Genomic DNA, 14387 nt, shown 5'->3' with positions numbered 1-14387 from the left:
TGATGACCTCAGAAAATCACATGCTACCTGTTTCCACAATTATTTACTGGATTTATTCCAAACTTTGTCTTCCTCTACAATTCTTTCCCTCTACAATTCCGTCTGGCACCGTGGAAGTCATTCCTTGTTATCTTAACAGATGTCCTATCCTGCCTCGGGTATGGATGTGTGTGATCTACATCTACTACATGTCCTTAGGTTAGTTAGGTTTAAGTAGTTCTAAGTTCTATGGGACTGATGACCTCAGAAAATCACATGCTACCTGTTTCCACAATTATTTACTGGATTTATTCCAAACTTTGTCTTCCTCTACAATTCTTTCCCTCTACAATTCCGTCTGGCACCGTGGAAGTCATTCCTTGTTATCTTAACAGATGTCCTATCCTGCCTCGGGTATGGATGTGTGTGATCTACATCTACTACATGTCCTTAGGTTAGTTAGGTTTAAGTAGTTCTAAGTTCTATGGGACTGATGACCTCAGAAAATCACATGCAACCTGTTTCCACAATTATTTACTGGATTTATTCCAAACTTTGTCTTCCTCTACAATTCTTTCCCTCTACAATTCCGTCTGGCACCGTGGAAGTCATTCCTTGTTATCTTAACAGATGTCCTATCCTGCCTCGGGTATGGATGTGTGTGATCTACATCTACTACATGTCCTTAGGTTAGTTAGGTTTAAGTAGTTCTAAGTTCTATGGGACTGATGACCTCAGAAAATCACATGCTACCTGTTTCCACAATTATTTACTGGATTTATTCCAAACTTTGTCTTCCTCTACAATTCTTTCCCTCTACAATTCCGTCTGGCACCGTGGAAGTCATTCCTTGTTATCTTAACAGATGTCCTATCCTGCCTCGGGTATGGATGTGTGTGATCTACATCTACTACATGTCCTTAGGTTAGTTAGGTTTAAGTAGTTCTAAGTTCTATGGGACTGATGACCTCAGAAAATCACATGCTACCTGTTTCCACAATTATTTACTGGATTTATTCCAAACTTTGTCTTCCTCTACAATTCTTTCCCTCTACAATTCCGTCTGGCACCGTGGAAGTCATTCCTTGTTATCTTAACAGATGTCCTATCCTGCCTCGGGTATGGATGTGTGTGATCTACATCTACTACATGTCCTTAGGTTAGTTAGGTTTAAGTAGTTCTAAGTTCTATGGGACTGATGACCTCAGAAAATCACATGCAACCTGTTTCCACAATTATTTACTGGATTTATTCCAAACTTTGTCTTCCTCTACAATTCTTTCCCTCTACAATTCCGTCTGGCACCGTGGAAGTCATTCCTTGTTATCTTAACAGATGTCCTCTCATCCTGACCCTTCTCATTGTCAGTTTTTTCCACATGTACCTTTCCTGTCCTATGTGCGCTGAGCCTGCTCAATTCTTATCAGTCCACCTAATTTTCAACATTCGTCGGTAGGACCACATCTCAAATGCTTCGATTCTCTTCTGTTCGGTTTTCCCACAGTCCATGTTTCATTCCCACGCAATGCTGTGCTCCAGACGTACATTCTCAGAAAATTATTCCTCAAATTAAAGCCTATGTTTGATACTAATAGACTTATCTAGGCCAGGAATTTCCTTTTCACCAGTGCTAGTGTACATTTAATGTCCTCCTTGCTCTGTCTGTCATTGGTTATTTTGCTGCCTAGGTAGCAGAATTCCATAATTTCATCTACTTCGTGACCATCAGTCCTTTGGTTCCTGAAGAGGGGCAGCAGCCTTTTCAGTAGTTGCAGAGGCAACAGTCTGGATGATTGACTGATCTGGCCTTGTAACACTAACCAAAACGGCCTTGCTGTGCTGGTACTGCGAACGGCTAAAAGTAAGGGGAAACTACAGCCGTAATTTTTTCCCTAGGGCATGCAGCTTTACTGTATGATTAAATGATGATGGCATCCTCTTGTGTAAAATATTCCGGAGGTAAAATAGTCCCCCATTCGGATCTCCGCGCGGGGACTACTCAAGAGGACGTCCTTATCAGGAGAAAGATAACTGGCGTTCTACGGATCGGAGCGTGGAATGTCAGATCCTTTAATCGGGCAGGTAGGTTAGAAAATTTGAAAAGGGAAATGGATAGGTTGAAGTTAGATATAGTGAGAATTAGTGAAGTTCGGTGGCAGGAGGAACAAGACTTCTGGTCATGTGAATACAGGGTTATAAATACAAAATCAAATAGGGGCAATGCAGGAGTAGGTTTAATAATGAAAAAACAATAGGAGTGTGGGTAAGCTACTACAAACAGCATAGTGAACGCTTTATTGTGGCCAAGATAGACACGAACCACACGCCTACTACAGTAGTACAAGTTTATATGCCAACCAGCTCTGCAGATTATGAAGAAATTGATGAAATGTATGATGCGATAAAAGAAATTATTCAGGTAGTGAAGGGAGATGAAAATTTAATAGCCATGGGTGACAGGAATTAGATAGTAGGAAAAGGGGGAGAAGGAAACATAGTAGGTGAATATGGACTGGAGGTAAGACATGAAAGAGGAAGAATTTTGTACAGAGCTTAACTTAATCATAGCTAACACTTGGTTCAAGAACCATAAAAGAAGGCTGTATACATGGAAGAATCCTGGAGATACTAGAAGGTATCAGATAGATTATATAATGATAAGACAGAGATTTAGGAAGCAGGTTTTAAATTGTAAGACATTTCCAGGGGCGGATGTGGACTCTGACCACAATCTATTGGTTATGAACTGTAGATTCAAACTGAAGAAACTGCAAAAAGGAGGGAATTTAAGGAGATGGGACATGGATAAACTGACTAAACCAGAGGTCGTACAGAGTTTCAGGGAGAGCATAAGGGAACAATTGACAGGAATGGGGGAAAGAAGTACAGTAGAAGAACAATGGGTAGCTCTGAGGGATGAAGTAGTGAAGGCAGCAGAAGATCAAGTAGGTAAAAAGACGAGGGCTAGCAGATATTCTTGGGTAACAGAAGAAATATTGAATTTACTTGATGGAAGGAGAAAATATAAAAATGCAGTAAGTGAAGCAGGCAAAAAGGAATACAAACGTCTCAAAAATGAGGTCGCCAGGAAGTGCAAAATGGCTAAGCAGGGATGGCTAGAGGACAAATGTAAGAATGTAGAGCCTTATCTCACTAGGGGTAAGATAGATACTGCCTACAGGCAAGTTAAAGAGACCTTTGGAGAAAAGAGAATCACTTGTATGAATATCAAGAACTCAGATGGAAATCCAGTTCTAAGCAAAGAAGGGAAAGCAGAAAGGTGGAAACAGTATATAAAGGGTCTATATAAGGACGATGTACTTGAAGACAATATTATGGAATCGGAAGAGGATGTAGACGAAGATGAAATGGGAGATACGATACTGCGTGAAAAATTTGACAGAGCACTGAAAGGCCTGACTCGAAACAAGGCCCCGGGAGTAGACAACATTCCATTAGAACTACTGACAGCATTGCGATATCCAGTCCTGACAAAAGTCTACCATCTGGTGGGCAAGATGTATGAGACAGGCTAAATACCCTCAATTTCAAGAAGAATATAATAATTCCATCCCAAAGAAAGCAGGTGTTGACAGATGTGAAAATTACCGCACAATCAATTTGATAAGTCACAGTTGCAAAATACTAACGCGAATTCTTTACAGTCGAATGGAAAAACTGGTAGAAGCCGGCCTCGGGGAAGATCGGTTTGGATTCAGTAGAAATATTGGAACACGTGAGGCAGTACTGACCTTACGACTCACCTTAGAAGAAAGATTAAGGGAAGGGAAACCTACGTTTCTAGCATTTTTAGACTTAGAGAAAGCTTTTAACAATGTTGACTGGAATACTCTCTTTCAAATTCTAAAGGTGGCAGGGGTAAAATACAAGGAGCGAAAGGCTATTTACAATTTGTACAGAAAGTATATGGCAGTTACAAGAGTCGAGGGGCATGAAAGGGAAGCAGTGGTTGGGAAGGGAGTGAGACAGGGTTGTAGCCTCTCCCCGATGTTATTCAATCTGTATATTGAGCAAGCAGTGAAGGAAACAAAAGAAAAATTCGGAGTAGGTACTAAAATCCATGGAGAAGAAATAAAAACTTTGAGGTTCGCCGATGACAATGTAATTCTGTCAGAGACAGCCAAGGACGTGGTAGAGCAGTTTAACTGAATGGACAGTGTCTTGAAAGGAGGATATGAGATGAAGATCAACAAAAGCATAACGAGAGTAATGGAATGTAGTCGAATTAAGTCGGGTGATGCATAGGAAATTAGATTACTAAACGAGACACTTAAACTAGTAAAGGAGTTTTGCTATTTGGGGAGCAAAATAACTGATGATGGTCGAAGTAGAGAGGATATAAATGGGAAGGAAAGCGTTTCTGAAGACGAGAATTTTGTTAACATCGATTATAGATTTAAGTGTCAGGAAGTTGTTTCTGAAAGTATTTGTATGGAGTGTAGCCATGTATGGAAGTGAAACGTGGACGATAAATAGTTTGGACAAGAAGAGAATAGAAGCTTTCGAAATGTGGTGCTACAGAAGAATGCTGAAGATTAGATGGGTAGATCACGTAACTAATGAGGAGGTATTGAATAGAATTGTGGAGAAGAGGAGTTTGTGGCACAACTTGACAAGAAGAAGGGATCGGATGGTAGGCCATGTTCTGAGGCAACAACGGATCACCAATTTAGTATAGGAGGGCAGCGTGGAGGGTAAAAATCGTAGATGGAGACCAAGAGATGAATACACTAAGCAGATTCAGAAAGATGTAGGTTGCAGTAGGTACTGGGAGATGAAGAAGCTTGCACAGGATAGAGCAGCATGGAGAGCTGCATCAAACCAGTCTCTGGACTGAAGACAACAACAACAGTTTCTCGTTATTCTCATATCTGCTACCTCTCCTTTCGCCTTTCTTCGATTTACTCTCGAACCATGTTCTGTTCTAATTAGACCATTCCATTCAGTAGACAATGTCATTCTTCTTCACTTTCACTCGGGATAGCAATGTCATCAGCGAATCGTATCATTGATAGCCTTTCGCCTTGAATTTTAATTCCACTCTTCAATCTTTCTTTTATTTCCATCACTGCTTCTTCCGTGTACAAATTGAACAGTAGGGGCGAAAGACTACATCCCTCTCTTACACCCTTTTTAATCCGAGCACTTGCACGTCCACATGCACATATTGTTTATTACCCGTCTCTCCCTATAGCTTATACCTATTTTTCTCAGAATTTCGAACATATTGCACCATTTTACATTGTTGAACGCTTTTTCCAGGTCCACAAATCCTATGAACGTATCTTGACTTTTCTTTAGTCTTGCTTCCATTACCAACCGCAACGTCAGAGTTGCCTCTCTGGCACAAACTGATCGTCATGTAACACATCCTCAATTTTCTTTTCCATTCTTCTGTATACTATTCTTGTGAACAACTTGGATCCATGAGCTCTTAAGCTGACTCTACGATAATTCTCGCACTTGTCAGCTGTTGCAGTCCTCGGAATCGTGCGGATCACATTTTTCCGAAAATCGGATTGTATGTCTTCAGACTCACACATTCAACACACCAACGTGAATAGTCGTCTTGTTGCCACTTTCCCCAATGATTTTAGAAATTCTGGTGGAGTATTATGTACCCCTTCTGCCTTATTTGATCTGAAGTCCTCCAAAGCTCTTCTAAATTCAGATTCTAATAGTGGACCCCTATCTCTTCTAAACTGAATTCTCTTTCTTCTTCTGTCACATTGGACAAATCATCCCCCTAATAAAGGCCTTCAGGGTACTCTTTCAACCTATCTGCTCTCTCCTCCACGTTTAACAGTGGAATTTCCGTTGCGCTCTTAACGTTTCCACCCTTGCTTTTAATTTCATCGATTGCTGTTTTGACTTGCTTGTATACTGGGTCAGTCCTTCCGACAACCATTTCTAGTTCGATTTCTTCATATTTTTCAGCAGCCTTTTCTTCTTAGCTTCTCTGCACTTCCTATTTATTTCGGTCCTCAGCGACTTGTATTTCTGTATTCCTAAATTTCCCTGAACATTTTTGTACTTCAAAACGGTTCTAATGGCTCTAAGCGCTATGGGACTTCCATCTGAGGTCATCAGTGCCTTAGACTTAGAACTACTTAAACCTACCTAACCTAAGGACATCACACACATCCATGCCCGAGGCAGGATTCGAACCTGCGACCGTAGCGGTCGCGCGTTTCCAGACTGAAGCGCCTTGAACCGCTCGGCCACCGAGGCCGGCTTTTGTACTTCAACTGATATATTTCTTCTGTTACCCATAGTTTCTTCACTGCTACCTTCTTTGTACCTATGTTTTCGGTGCGTTTTCGTTGTATTCTTTCATCGATGGAGGCAGCTTGGTGGCGGCGGATGGAATAAACAGGCCGCGCGGAGGTGAGACGCCACGACCCGATGCCCGCGGCTTTCCCCCCCTTCACCCCACCATGCGCAGCCACGTAGATTCCACTCGCTCTTGATTGGCCGGACTGGTGCAGAGAATGCAGAAAATCCCGTGATCGAGAGGCTATGAAGACCCGGACGAAAGGTGAACCCACCTGAAGATGGCAAGTAAGAGACTTGCTGAAACGTCGCTGGAGAATGACGCATTCACTCGACTGTCAACCCAAGAAGATTTTATCATCGAGGTTCGCCGAGAAAGCCGGCATTCTCATATACCGAATTATCAGTTTATAAGTCATTTTTGCAAAACACTAACATGATTTATTTACAGAAGACTCTAGAAACTGCTAGAAGCCGACCTCAGAGAAGGTCCGTTTGGATTCGGTAGAAATGTAGGAACACGAGAGGCAATACTGACCTTGCGACTTCTTCTAGAACATAGAAAAGACAAACCTACGTTCATAGCATTTGTAGATTTAGAGAAATCTTTTGACAGTGCTGAGTAGCATACCTTCTTCGAAATTCTGACGGTAGCAGGAGTAAAATACAGGGAGCGAAGGGCTATTTACAACTTACACGGAAACCAGAGGGTATTTTTAATATTTGAGTGACATGAAAAGGAAGCAGTGGTTGAGAACTGAGTGAGACGGGATGTTATTTAGTTTGCACATTGAGCAGCCAGCAAAGGAAACAGAAGAAAATTTTCGAGAAAGAATTAAAGTTTAAGAAGAATAAACAAAAACATTGAAGTTTGCCGACGACATTGTGATTCTAAAACAAGGATAATAGAATTTAGTGGAATAAAATCAAGTGATGCTAAGGAAATCAGATTAGGAAAGGAGACAAAACAGCAAATGAGTTATGCTATTTGGGCAGCAAAGTAACTGATGATGGCCGAAGTAGAGAGGATGTGAAATGTAGACTGGCAATGGCAACAAAAGCATTTCGTAAGAAGAGAAATTTGTTAACACCTAATATAGATTTAAGTGTTACGAAGTCTTTTCTGAAGGTATTTGTCTCGAGTGTAGCCATGTATGGAAGTGAAACAAGGACGATAAAAAGTTTACACAAGAAGAGAATGGAAGGTTTTGAAATGTGGTGCTACTGAAGAGTGCTCAAGATTAGCTGGGTAGATGGCGTGACTAATGACGAGATACGGAATATAATTGCGAAGACAAGAAATTTGTGGCACAACTTGACTAAAAGAAGGGATGAGTTGATGGGATACATTGTGACACACTAAGGGACAACCAACTGAGTTTTGGAGGGATGTGTGTGTGTGTGTGTGTGTGTGTGTGTGTGTGTGTATGTGTGTGTGTGTGTGTGTGTGTGTAGCGGATTGGGGGGGGGGGGGAAGGGGGGTTAAAATGTTGGAGAGGGAGGCCACGAGATGAGTACAGCAAGCAGATTCGGAAGGATGCAGATTGCAGTAGTTACTCGGAGATGAAGAGGCTTGCACAGGATAGAACAGAATGGAGAAACTGTATCAAATGCAGTATTCAGACCGAAGCTCACAACAACAATAACAAACTAAAAAGTTTTAGGCTATAGATGTTGGATATAATGAGTTTCTAACAGTTTTCTAGAACTCACAGCATGTATCAAGAGTAAAATAATAGAACTGAATTTTGGCACATGTGAGATGCCTATAGCTCTTAAAGTTTTTTGCAGAGGAGTTGTATCTGGTGTAATTTTCATGTTGCATATTGGGATTCGCTGTTTCTGCTCTCTCTTAAGTTAGCATTTTGGCAGTGATGTATTTCAATTGGTTGAAGTTATGCCCACCATTCTTCATTCATTTGTTTCATTACGTGAGGCACACAGCATACATTTACATTAAATATTTCTTAACTGCAGTCTATGGTTTATTAGAATTCAGTCAAAGTAATGACATAATTCCCAAACATATATTTGCAGTTGAACTGGCAAGTGGTTTCCTTTATCTATTTGATGTACTGATACGTGGTCGAGAAAGACCTGACAGAAATAAAACATAAAAGTGAATTGCACTGTGATAAGATACAACCTGTCACTTGTTTGCCAGTAGAGCTTATATTTCATTCTAATTTACTATCAGCCTCCTTCATTCGATAGGCCACGACAGAGAGCGTCAGTTAAAACTGTAATCGACCTTTCATTGTGAAATTTACATTCAACAAACACTGACTTTAATCACATGACAAACTTTTACCGGTGTATATCTTCCACTGCCTCTGTTTGCTAAGTAAAGTATACACTGTTCTTTAAAAAAATATTTATTTTTTGTATAGGAACAGTTCAGTACAGATTTTTTTTTTCTTGCGTCGCACTGCAGGGACTACACTTTAATTCCGTGCTCCCCCCACTGTTGGCTGTTGTTCTGCTTGAGCTTGCCGTCCGGGTCGAACTTGTCCAGTATCTGCTTCCACTGCTCCGGCTTGTTGTGGGACACGTGTGCCAGGAACCGGTACACCGACAGCTCGTCCGGCGTGCAGGGACCGCTGCACCCACGTTCCAGCATCCGCCAGCCATCATCTACAAAAATCACAATGAAAATTAGTACAGAGCAACAAAACGCGAAAACATTTACAGCCATCACTAGCGAGCTTAAAAGTCTTTTTAGATAGAGGCAAAGCGTGACTTCAGTAAAACTCTTGTTACATCCTAGTGTCGGTTCTTTACAAACTGTCGAACCTATTCTCCTGAATAAGGCACGTCACTACCAAAATCAGGCACAGTCTAAGAGAAACAGACAAACTAAGAACTTTTCTTTGAGAAACCATTCGAACCTAAAGGAACAGTAATTGATGGGAGATCACATAGTGAAACCGAAGATATATCAGGATTTCCTCGAGGAAGCTTTGTAGCCCCTATACTATTCTAAATGGATACGGATTGTAACAAAAGGGTATGGCCAGACAGCTCCAGGGATACATCAGCGCATCAGGAATTCAGTGCAATGTCGTGTTGACCTGTGCCTCCTTGCTAACTGAGGGAGTTTTGAACACTTCATTTAGGAAAGTTTTTCATACTGTAACCAAAAAGTTAAAAAGTTATGTTGAATATTTCATGTAAGAAAGCGTTTCATGTAATGCTGGTACGTTCTGTTTCTGCGTGTTTCCCATGATTAATGTGCCTATGAAGATAAACAGAAAATTTGCTCTCATATGGAAATAAATCGATTCGAGGCCCATGTCCACGTAACATATTTTCTTCCCCTACATGTGAGGATTGTATCCTGAAAGTTTGGCCATATGTTTTTGTTACAGTCTGAAATGGAAATGGCTCTGAGCACTATGGGACTTAACTTATGAGGTCATCAGTCCCCTAGAACTTAGAACTACTTAAACCTACCAAACCTAAGGACATCACACACATCCATGCCCGAGGCAGGATTCGAACCTGCGACCGTAGCGGTCACGCGGTTCCAGACTGTAGCGCCTAGAACCGCTCGGCCACCCCGGCCGGCGTTACACTCTGTATAAAAGATTTCCGTCTTTGTTTGCTGATGACGCCGTTGTCTGCCGTGCTTTAAAGTCATTGGAAAATAAATACAATTTACAAAATAATTTAGAGAAGTCATCCGCATCGCCAAAAAATCCTTTAAATATCGGGTACACGTTAAATCACACAAATTTAAAGACTGACGATTCAATATCTAGGAATTACAATTATGAATAACTTAAATTGGAATTATCGCATAGAAAATGTTGTTGGGAAGATGAACCAAAGACTGTGTTTCATTGGTGGAACACTTAGAAGGTGCTACAAATCTACTGAAGAGATTGCCTACATTTCGGTTCTTTGTCATCTTCTGGAGAACTGCAGCGCAGTATTGGAACCTTACTGGATTAATTTTAATGGAAGACTCCGAAGAAGTTCAAGGAAGAACCACTAGTTTAGTGTTATCTCGAAACTGGCGACAGGTGTTACGAATACATTAAGCGAGATAGGGTGGCAATCATTAAAACAAAGCACATTTTCCTTGCGGCAAGATCTTTTCGCAAAATTTTAATCATTAACTTTTTACTCCGATTGCCCAAATTATTTTGCTCACTCCTGCATACGTTGGGAAAAACTATCATTCAGATGAAACAAGGGAAATCACAGCTCAAACGGCAAGGTTTAGGTGTTCATTTCTCCCATGTGCTATTCGACAGTGTAATAGTAGAGTACTTTCATGCAGCTTCTGCTAAACACTTAAGTGATCTGCAGAGTAATCAATCACCCGTATTGATGTACAAAATGAAACTCCCGGAGCAAGATTATGACAGCAAGATTTAATACTTTTCTACGCAAACTACTAGCTATAAATAAAAGCATCCAGTATAGCTATACTGCATATGTACTAGAAACTTAAGTGATGCGGAGGATGAAATGAAACGAATTAAACAGTCAGAAAAGTGACAAAGTTAAGCAAAAGAAATAAAACTCAAGAATAATAACATGTCATAAATACAAATCCTATTAGGGGCGTAAGATTAATATTCTACAAGCATCTATAACGAATTAGACTCAACAGGTAGATGCGAAAAGTTTTACAACAATTAGGAAAACTGCAAGAGAAATGTCACTGGCTTAGGAAGGTACATGGAAATCGGAATGAAACAAGTAGGAGGAAACTGAAGACTGAACAATATGTAGAGTGAAATATTTAGGAGAAAAAAAATCTCTGATTACAATGAAGAAACTGAATAGCAAACGAAAGGGAAAAATTAAAAGGTGAACAAATTGCCTAATGCATAAATCGCTCACTTTGCTGCATTCTGTATTTTTTATGGAGTCAATGTATAACGTTGATCTAGATCCGAATTATGTTTGGTAGTAGGGCTTGTAAATAAAATCGTTCAGTGTGTCTGAGTATGGTCTGTTGTTCCACAGAAAATTTCCATTTCAATGAAGCAATTACATGAGACGCGGAGCCAGTAGGGTGGGGGGATGTTATGAGGGTCGTAAAAACCTCACCTCCCCTTACAACGATTTATTTAAAGCGTCTATATTTTTACATGTATTAACTGCCAAGAGAAGAGAGTATTACAAAAATTGAGAGAAAAATTCGAAATAATTATAATCTCCGTTTAACCTGGACACTTTCTGGTTGTGTTCCTGAGGGTTATCCCAAATGGACTGGTTTGCAGTCTCACTGGCTTTAAAAATAAATCCCATCCAAGAAAAGGCATCCATTTACGGGCTCACTATACTTGCTGCCAACAACATATAAATACTGGTTACTGTGTTCAATCCTTGGTTTCCCTCTATAATTTTTGTGCCCCTACAATTCTTTCCGTCATCAAACTGAAGATTCCTTGATGCCTCAGGTTATGTCCCATCAACTAAATCCTCTTTTTGTCAAGTTCTGCCACATATTTCCTTTTTCCCCAGTTCGATTCAGTACTTCTCCATATGTTATTCGACCTGCCCATCTATTCCTCAGCATTCTTTTTTAGCACAACATTTGAAAATTATTTCATTCGTGGCTGAGTTGCTTGTCATACCAATTTCAATTTCATTCAAGGCTACGCTCCTGAGAAATACCTACAAAAATGACTTTCTATCACTTACATTGATATTAGCTATTCACAAATTCTTCTTCTTCAAGAACGCTTTTCTAACTATTGCCAGTCTATATTTTATATACATTTTACTTCAGCCATAGTCAGTTAATCTGCTGCCCACACAGCGGTACTCATCGACTACTTTTAGTGTTTCATGACCTAACACAATTATCGCCAGATTTAATCGGACTACATTCCACTACCGTAAAATGTCTTGATCCTCTTATCGTGGCTTGTTACAGACTATTGCTCCTAAGTGTCTCACTATCTACAAACAGTACTGTACACTATTATTGTTTCTAAAATCTTAGACACCTGTGACTCGTTAAAAGTGAGGGTATCGGAAAGTTATATTGGGAGGGAGGGAGGAGGGGCGGTAATACACTACTGGCCAATAACATTGCTACACCAAGAAGAAATGCAGGTGATAAACGGGTATTCATTGGACAAATATATTATACTAGAACTGGCATGTGATTACATTCTCACGCAATTTGGGTGGATATATCCTGAGAAATCAGTACCCAGAACAACCACCTCTGGCCGTAATAACGGCCTTGATACGCTTGGGCATTAAACAGAGCTTGGATGGTATGTACAGGTACAGCTGCACATGCAGGTGCAACACTATGCCACAGTTCATCAAGAGTAGTGACTGGCGTATTGTGACGAGCCAGTTGCTCGGCCACCATTCGTCAGACGTTTTCAATTGGTGAGAGATCTGGAGAATGTGCTGGCCAGGGCAGCAGTCGAATATTTTCTGTATCCAGAAAGGCCCGTACAAGACCTGCAGCATGCGGTCGTGCATTATCCTGCTGAAATGTAGGGTTTCGCAGGGATCGAATGAAGGGTAGAGCCACGGGTCGTAACACATCTGAAATGTAACGTCCACTGTTCAAAGTGCCGTCAATGCGAACAGGAGGTGACCGAGGCGTGTAACCAATGGCACTCCACACCTTCACGCCGGATGATACGCCGGTATGGAGATGACGAATACACACTTCCAATGTGCCTTCACTGCGATGTCGCCAAACACGGATGCGACCATCACGATGCTTTAAACAGAACCTGGATTCATCCGAAAAAATGAAGTTTTGCCCTTCGTGCACACAGGTTCGTCGTTGAGTACACCATCGCAGGCGCTTCTGTCTGTGATGCAGCGTCAAGGGTAATCGCAGGCACGGTCTCCGAGCTGATAGTCCATGCTGCTGCAAACGTCGTCGAACTGTTCGTGCAGATGGTTGTTGTCTTGCAAACGTCCGCATCTGTTGACTCAGGGATTGAGACGTGGCTGCACGATCCGTTACAGCCATGCGGATAAGATGGCTGTCATCTCGACCAATAGTGATACGAGGCCGTTGGGACCCGGCACGGCGTTCCGTATTACCCTCCTGAACCTACCGATTCCATTTTCTGCTAACAGTCATTGGATCTCGACGAACGCGAACAGCAATGTCGCGATACGATAAACGGCAATCGCGATAGGTTACAATCCGACCTTTATCAAAGTCGAAACGTGATGATACGGTACGCATTTCTCCTCCTTACACGAGGCATCACAACAACGTTTCACCAGGCAACGCCGGTCAACTGCTGTTTGTGTATGAGAAATCGGTTGGAAACTTTCCTCATGTCAGCACGTTGTCAGTGTCGCCACCGTCGGCAACCTTGTGTGAATGCTCTGAAAACCTAATCATTTGCATATCACAGCATCTTCTTCCTGTAAAATTTCGCGTCGGTAGCACGTCATCTTCGTGGTGTGGCAATTTTAATGGCCAGTAGTGTAAATCGTGACACTCTGATACTTCGCCACTCCCGCAACGGAAGTGAGAGCTAGATCCGCGCCTCAGTGACGCTTAGTCATGGTGCCGAACCGTGATTTTCTTAAAAAACCCGAATGTGCCAGCTCCATTCTCTCCTGTCTCTAAAGGAGCCGCGAAAACAGAAACGGCGCGTGCAGTACACAGTGTTAAGCTTGAGAGTGTGGACTTACATTTGATGCCGACAGTGTGATGGTCGCAGAACTTGTAGTCGTCGCCCTCCAGGATGCAGCGCATGGCCTCCTGGAAGCGAGCCTCGTCGTTGATGGCGCTGTCCACGTCCAGCCTGTCGGGCCGGGCGAAGCTCTGCGCCGGGCCGACCTGCGCGCAGACCCCCGCCACGAGCGCCGCCAGCACCGCCACGGCTGCTACCTGCAGGTGGAGATGCGCCATTCCGTCCGCTTGCTTCTTGTGCTGGACGCTGCCAGGCAGCGCTTCTTATAGGCACCGCGCGTCTGACCTTCACGGCCTTCCGGGGCGCACCGACTGACGCACGCAGGGAAACGAGTCGTGACGGGACTCCTCCGTACGCGGCCAGTGTTCTGCTCACGTCATCACTGCACCGTCGTTTTTCTATGCGCATCACTGTTGTTTCGCCGAAATTATCGGGTCAAATTCTATTACGAGCAGTAATCATAAG

General features: G+C 42.1%; 1 protein-coding gene across 1 annotated transcript; it reads right to left on the bottom strand.

The window, feature by feature from the left end:
- Positions 1 to 8632: 8632 nt before the first annotated feature.
- Positions 8633 to 14146, bottom strand: LOC124798378 (ejaculatory bulb-specific protein 3-like). Its single transcript, XM_047261748.1, has 2 exons — positions 13921 to 14146; positions 8633 to 8907 (listed from the first exon to the last, which is right to left on the bottom strand). The coding sequence occupies exons 1-2, from the start codon at positions 14138 to 14140 to the stop codon at positions 8711 to 8713; spliced, it is 417 nt and encodes a 138-aa protein (XP_047117704.1). The 5' UTR covers positions 14141 to 14146; the 3' UTR covers positions 8633 to 8710.
- Positions 14147 to 14387: the final 241 nt, after the last annotated feature.

Source organism: Schistocerca piceifrons, chromosome 5 (assembly GCF_021461385.2).
Source record: "Schistocerca piceifrons isolate TAMUIC-IGC-003096 chromosome 5, iqSchPice1.1, whole genome shotgun sequence".
Lineage (NCBI taxonomy): Eukaryota > Metazoa > Arthropoda > Insecta > Orthoptera > Acrididae > Schistocerca > Schistocerca piceifrons.
The sequence above is the reverse complement of the archived record's forward strand: the minus strand, read 5'-3'. Positions and strand labels throughout refer to the sequence as shown.

Bases quoted from the DNA above. Each gene is read 5' to 3' on its own strand.
- LOC124798378 (XM_047261748.1), bottom strand. From the start codon at position 14,140: ATGGCGCATCTCCACCTGCAGGTAGCAGCCGTGGCGGTGCTGGCGGCG. The intron at 8,908-13,920 runs GTAAGTCCACAC...TGATTTTTGTAG, and splicing joins TCACACTGTCGGCATCAAAT to ATGATGGCTGGCGGATGCTG.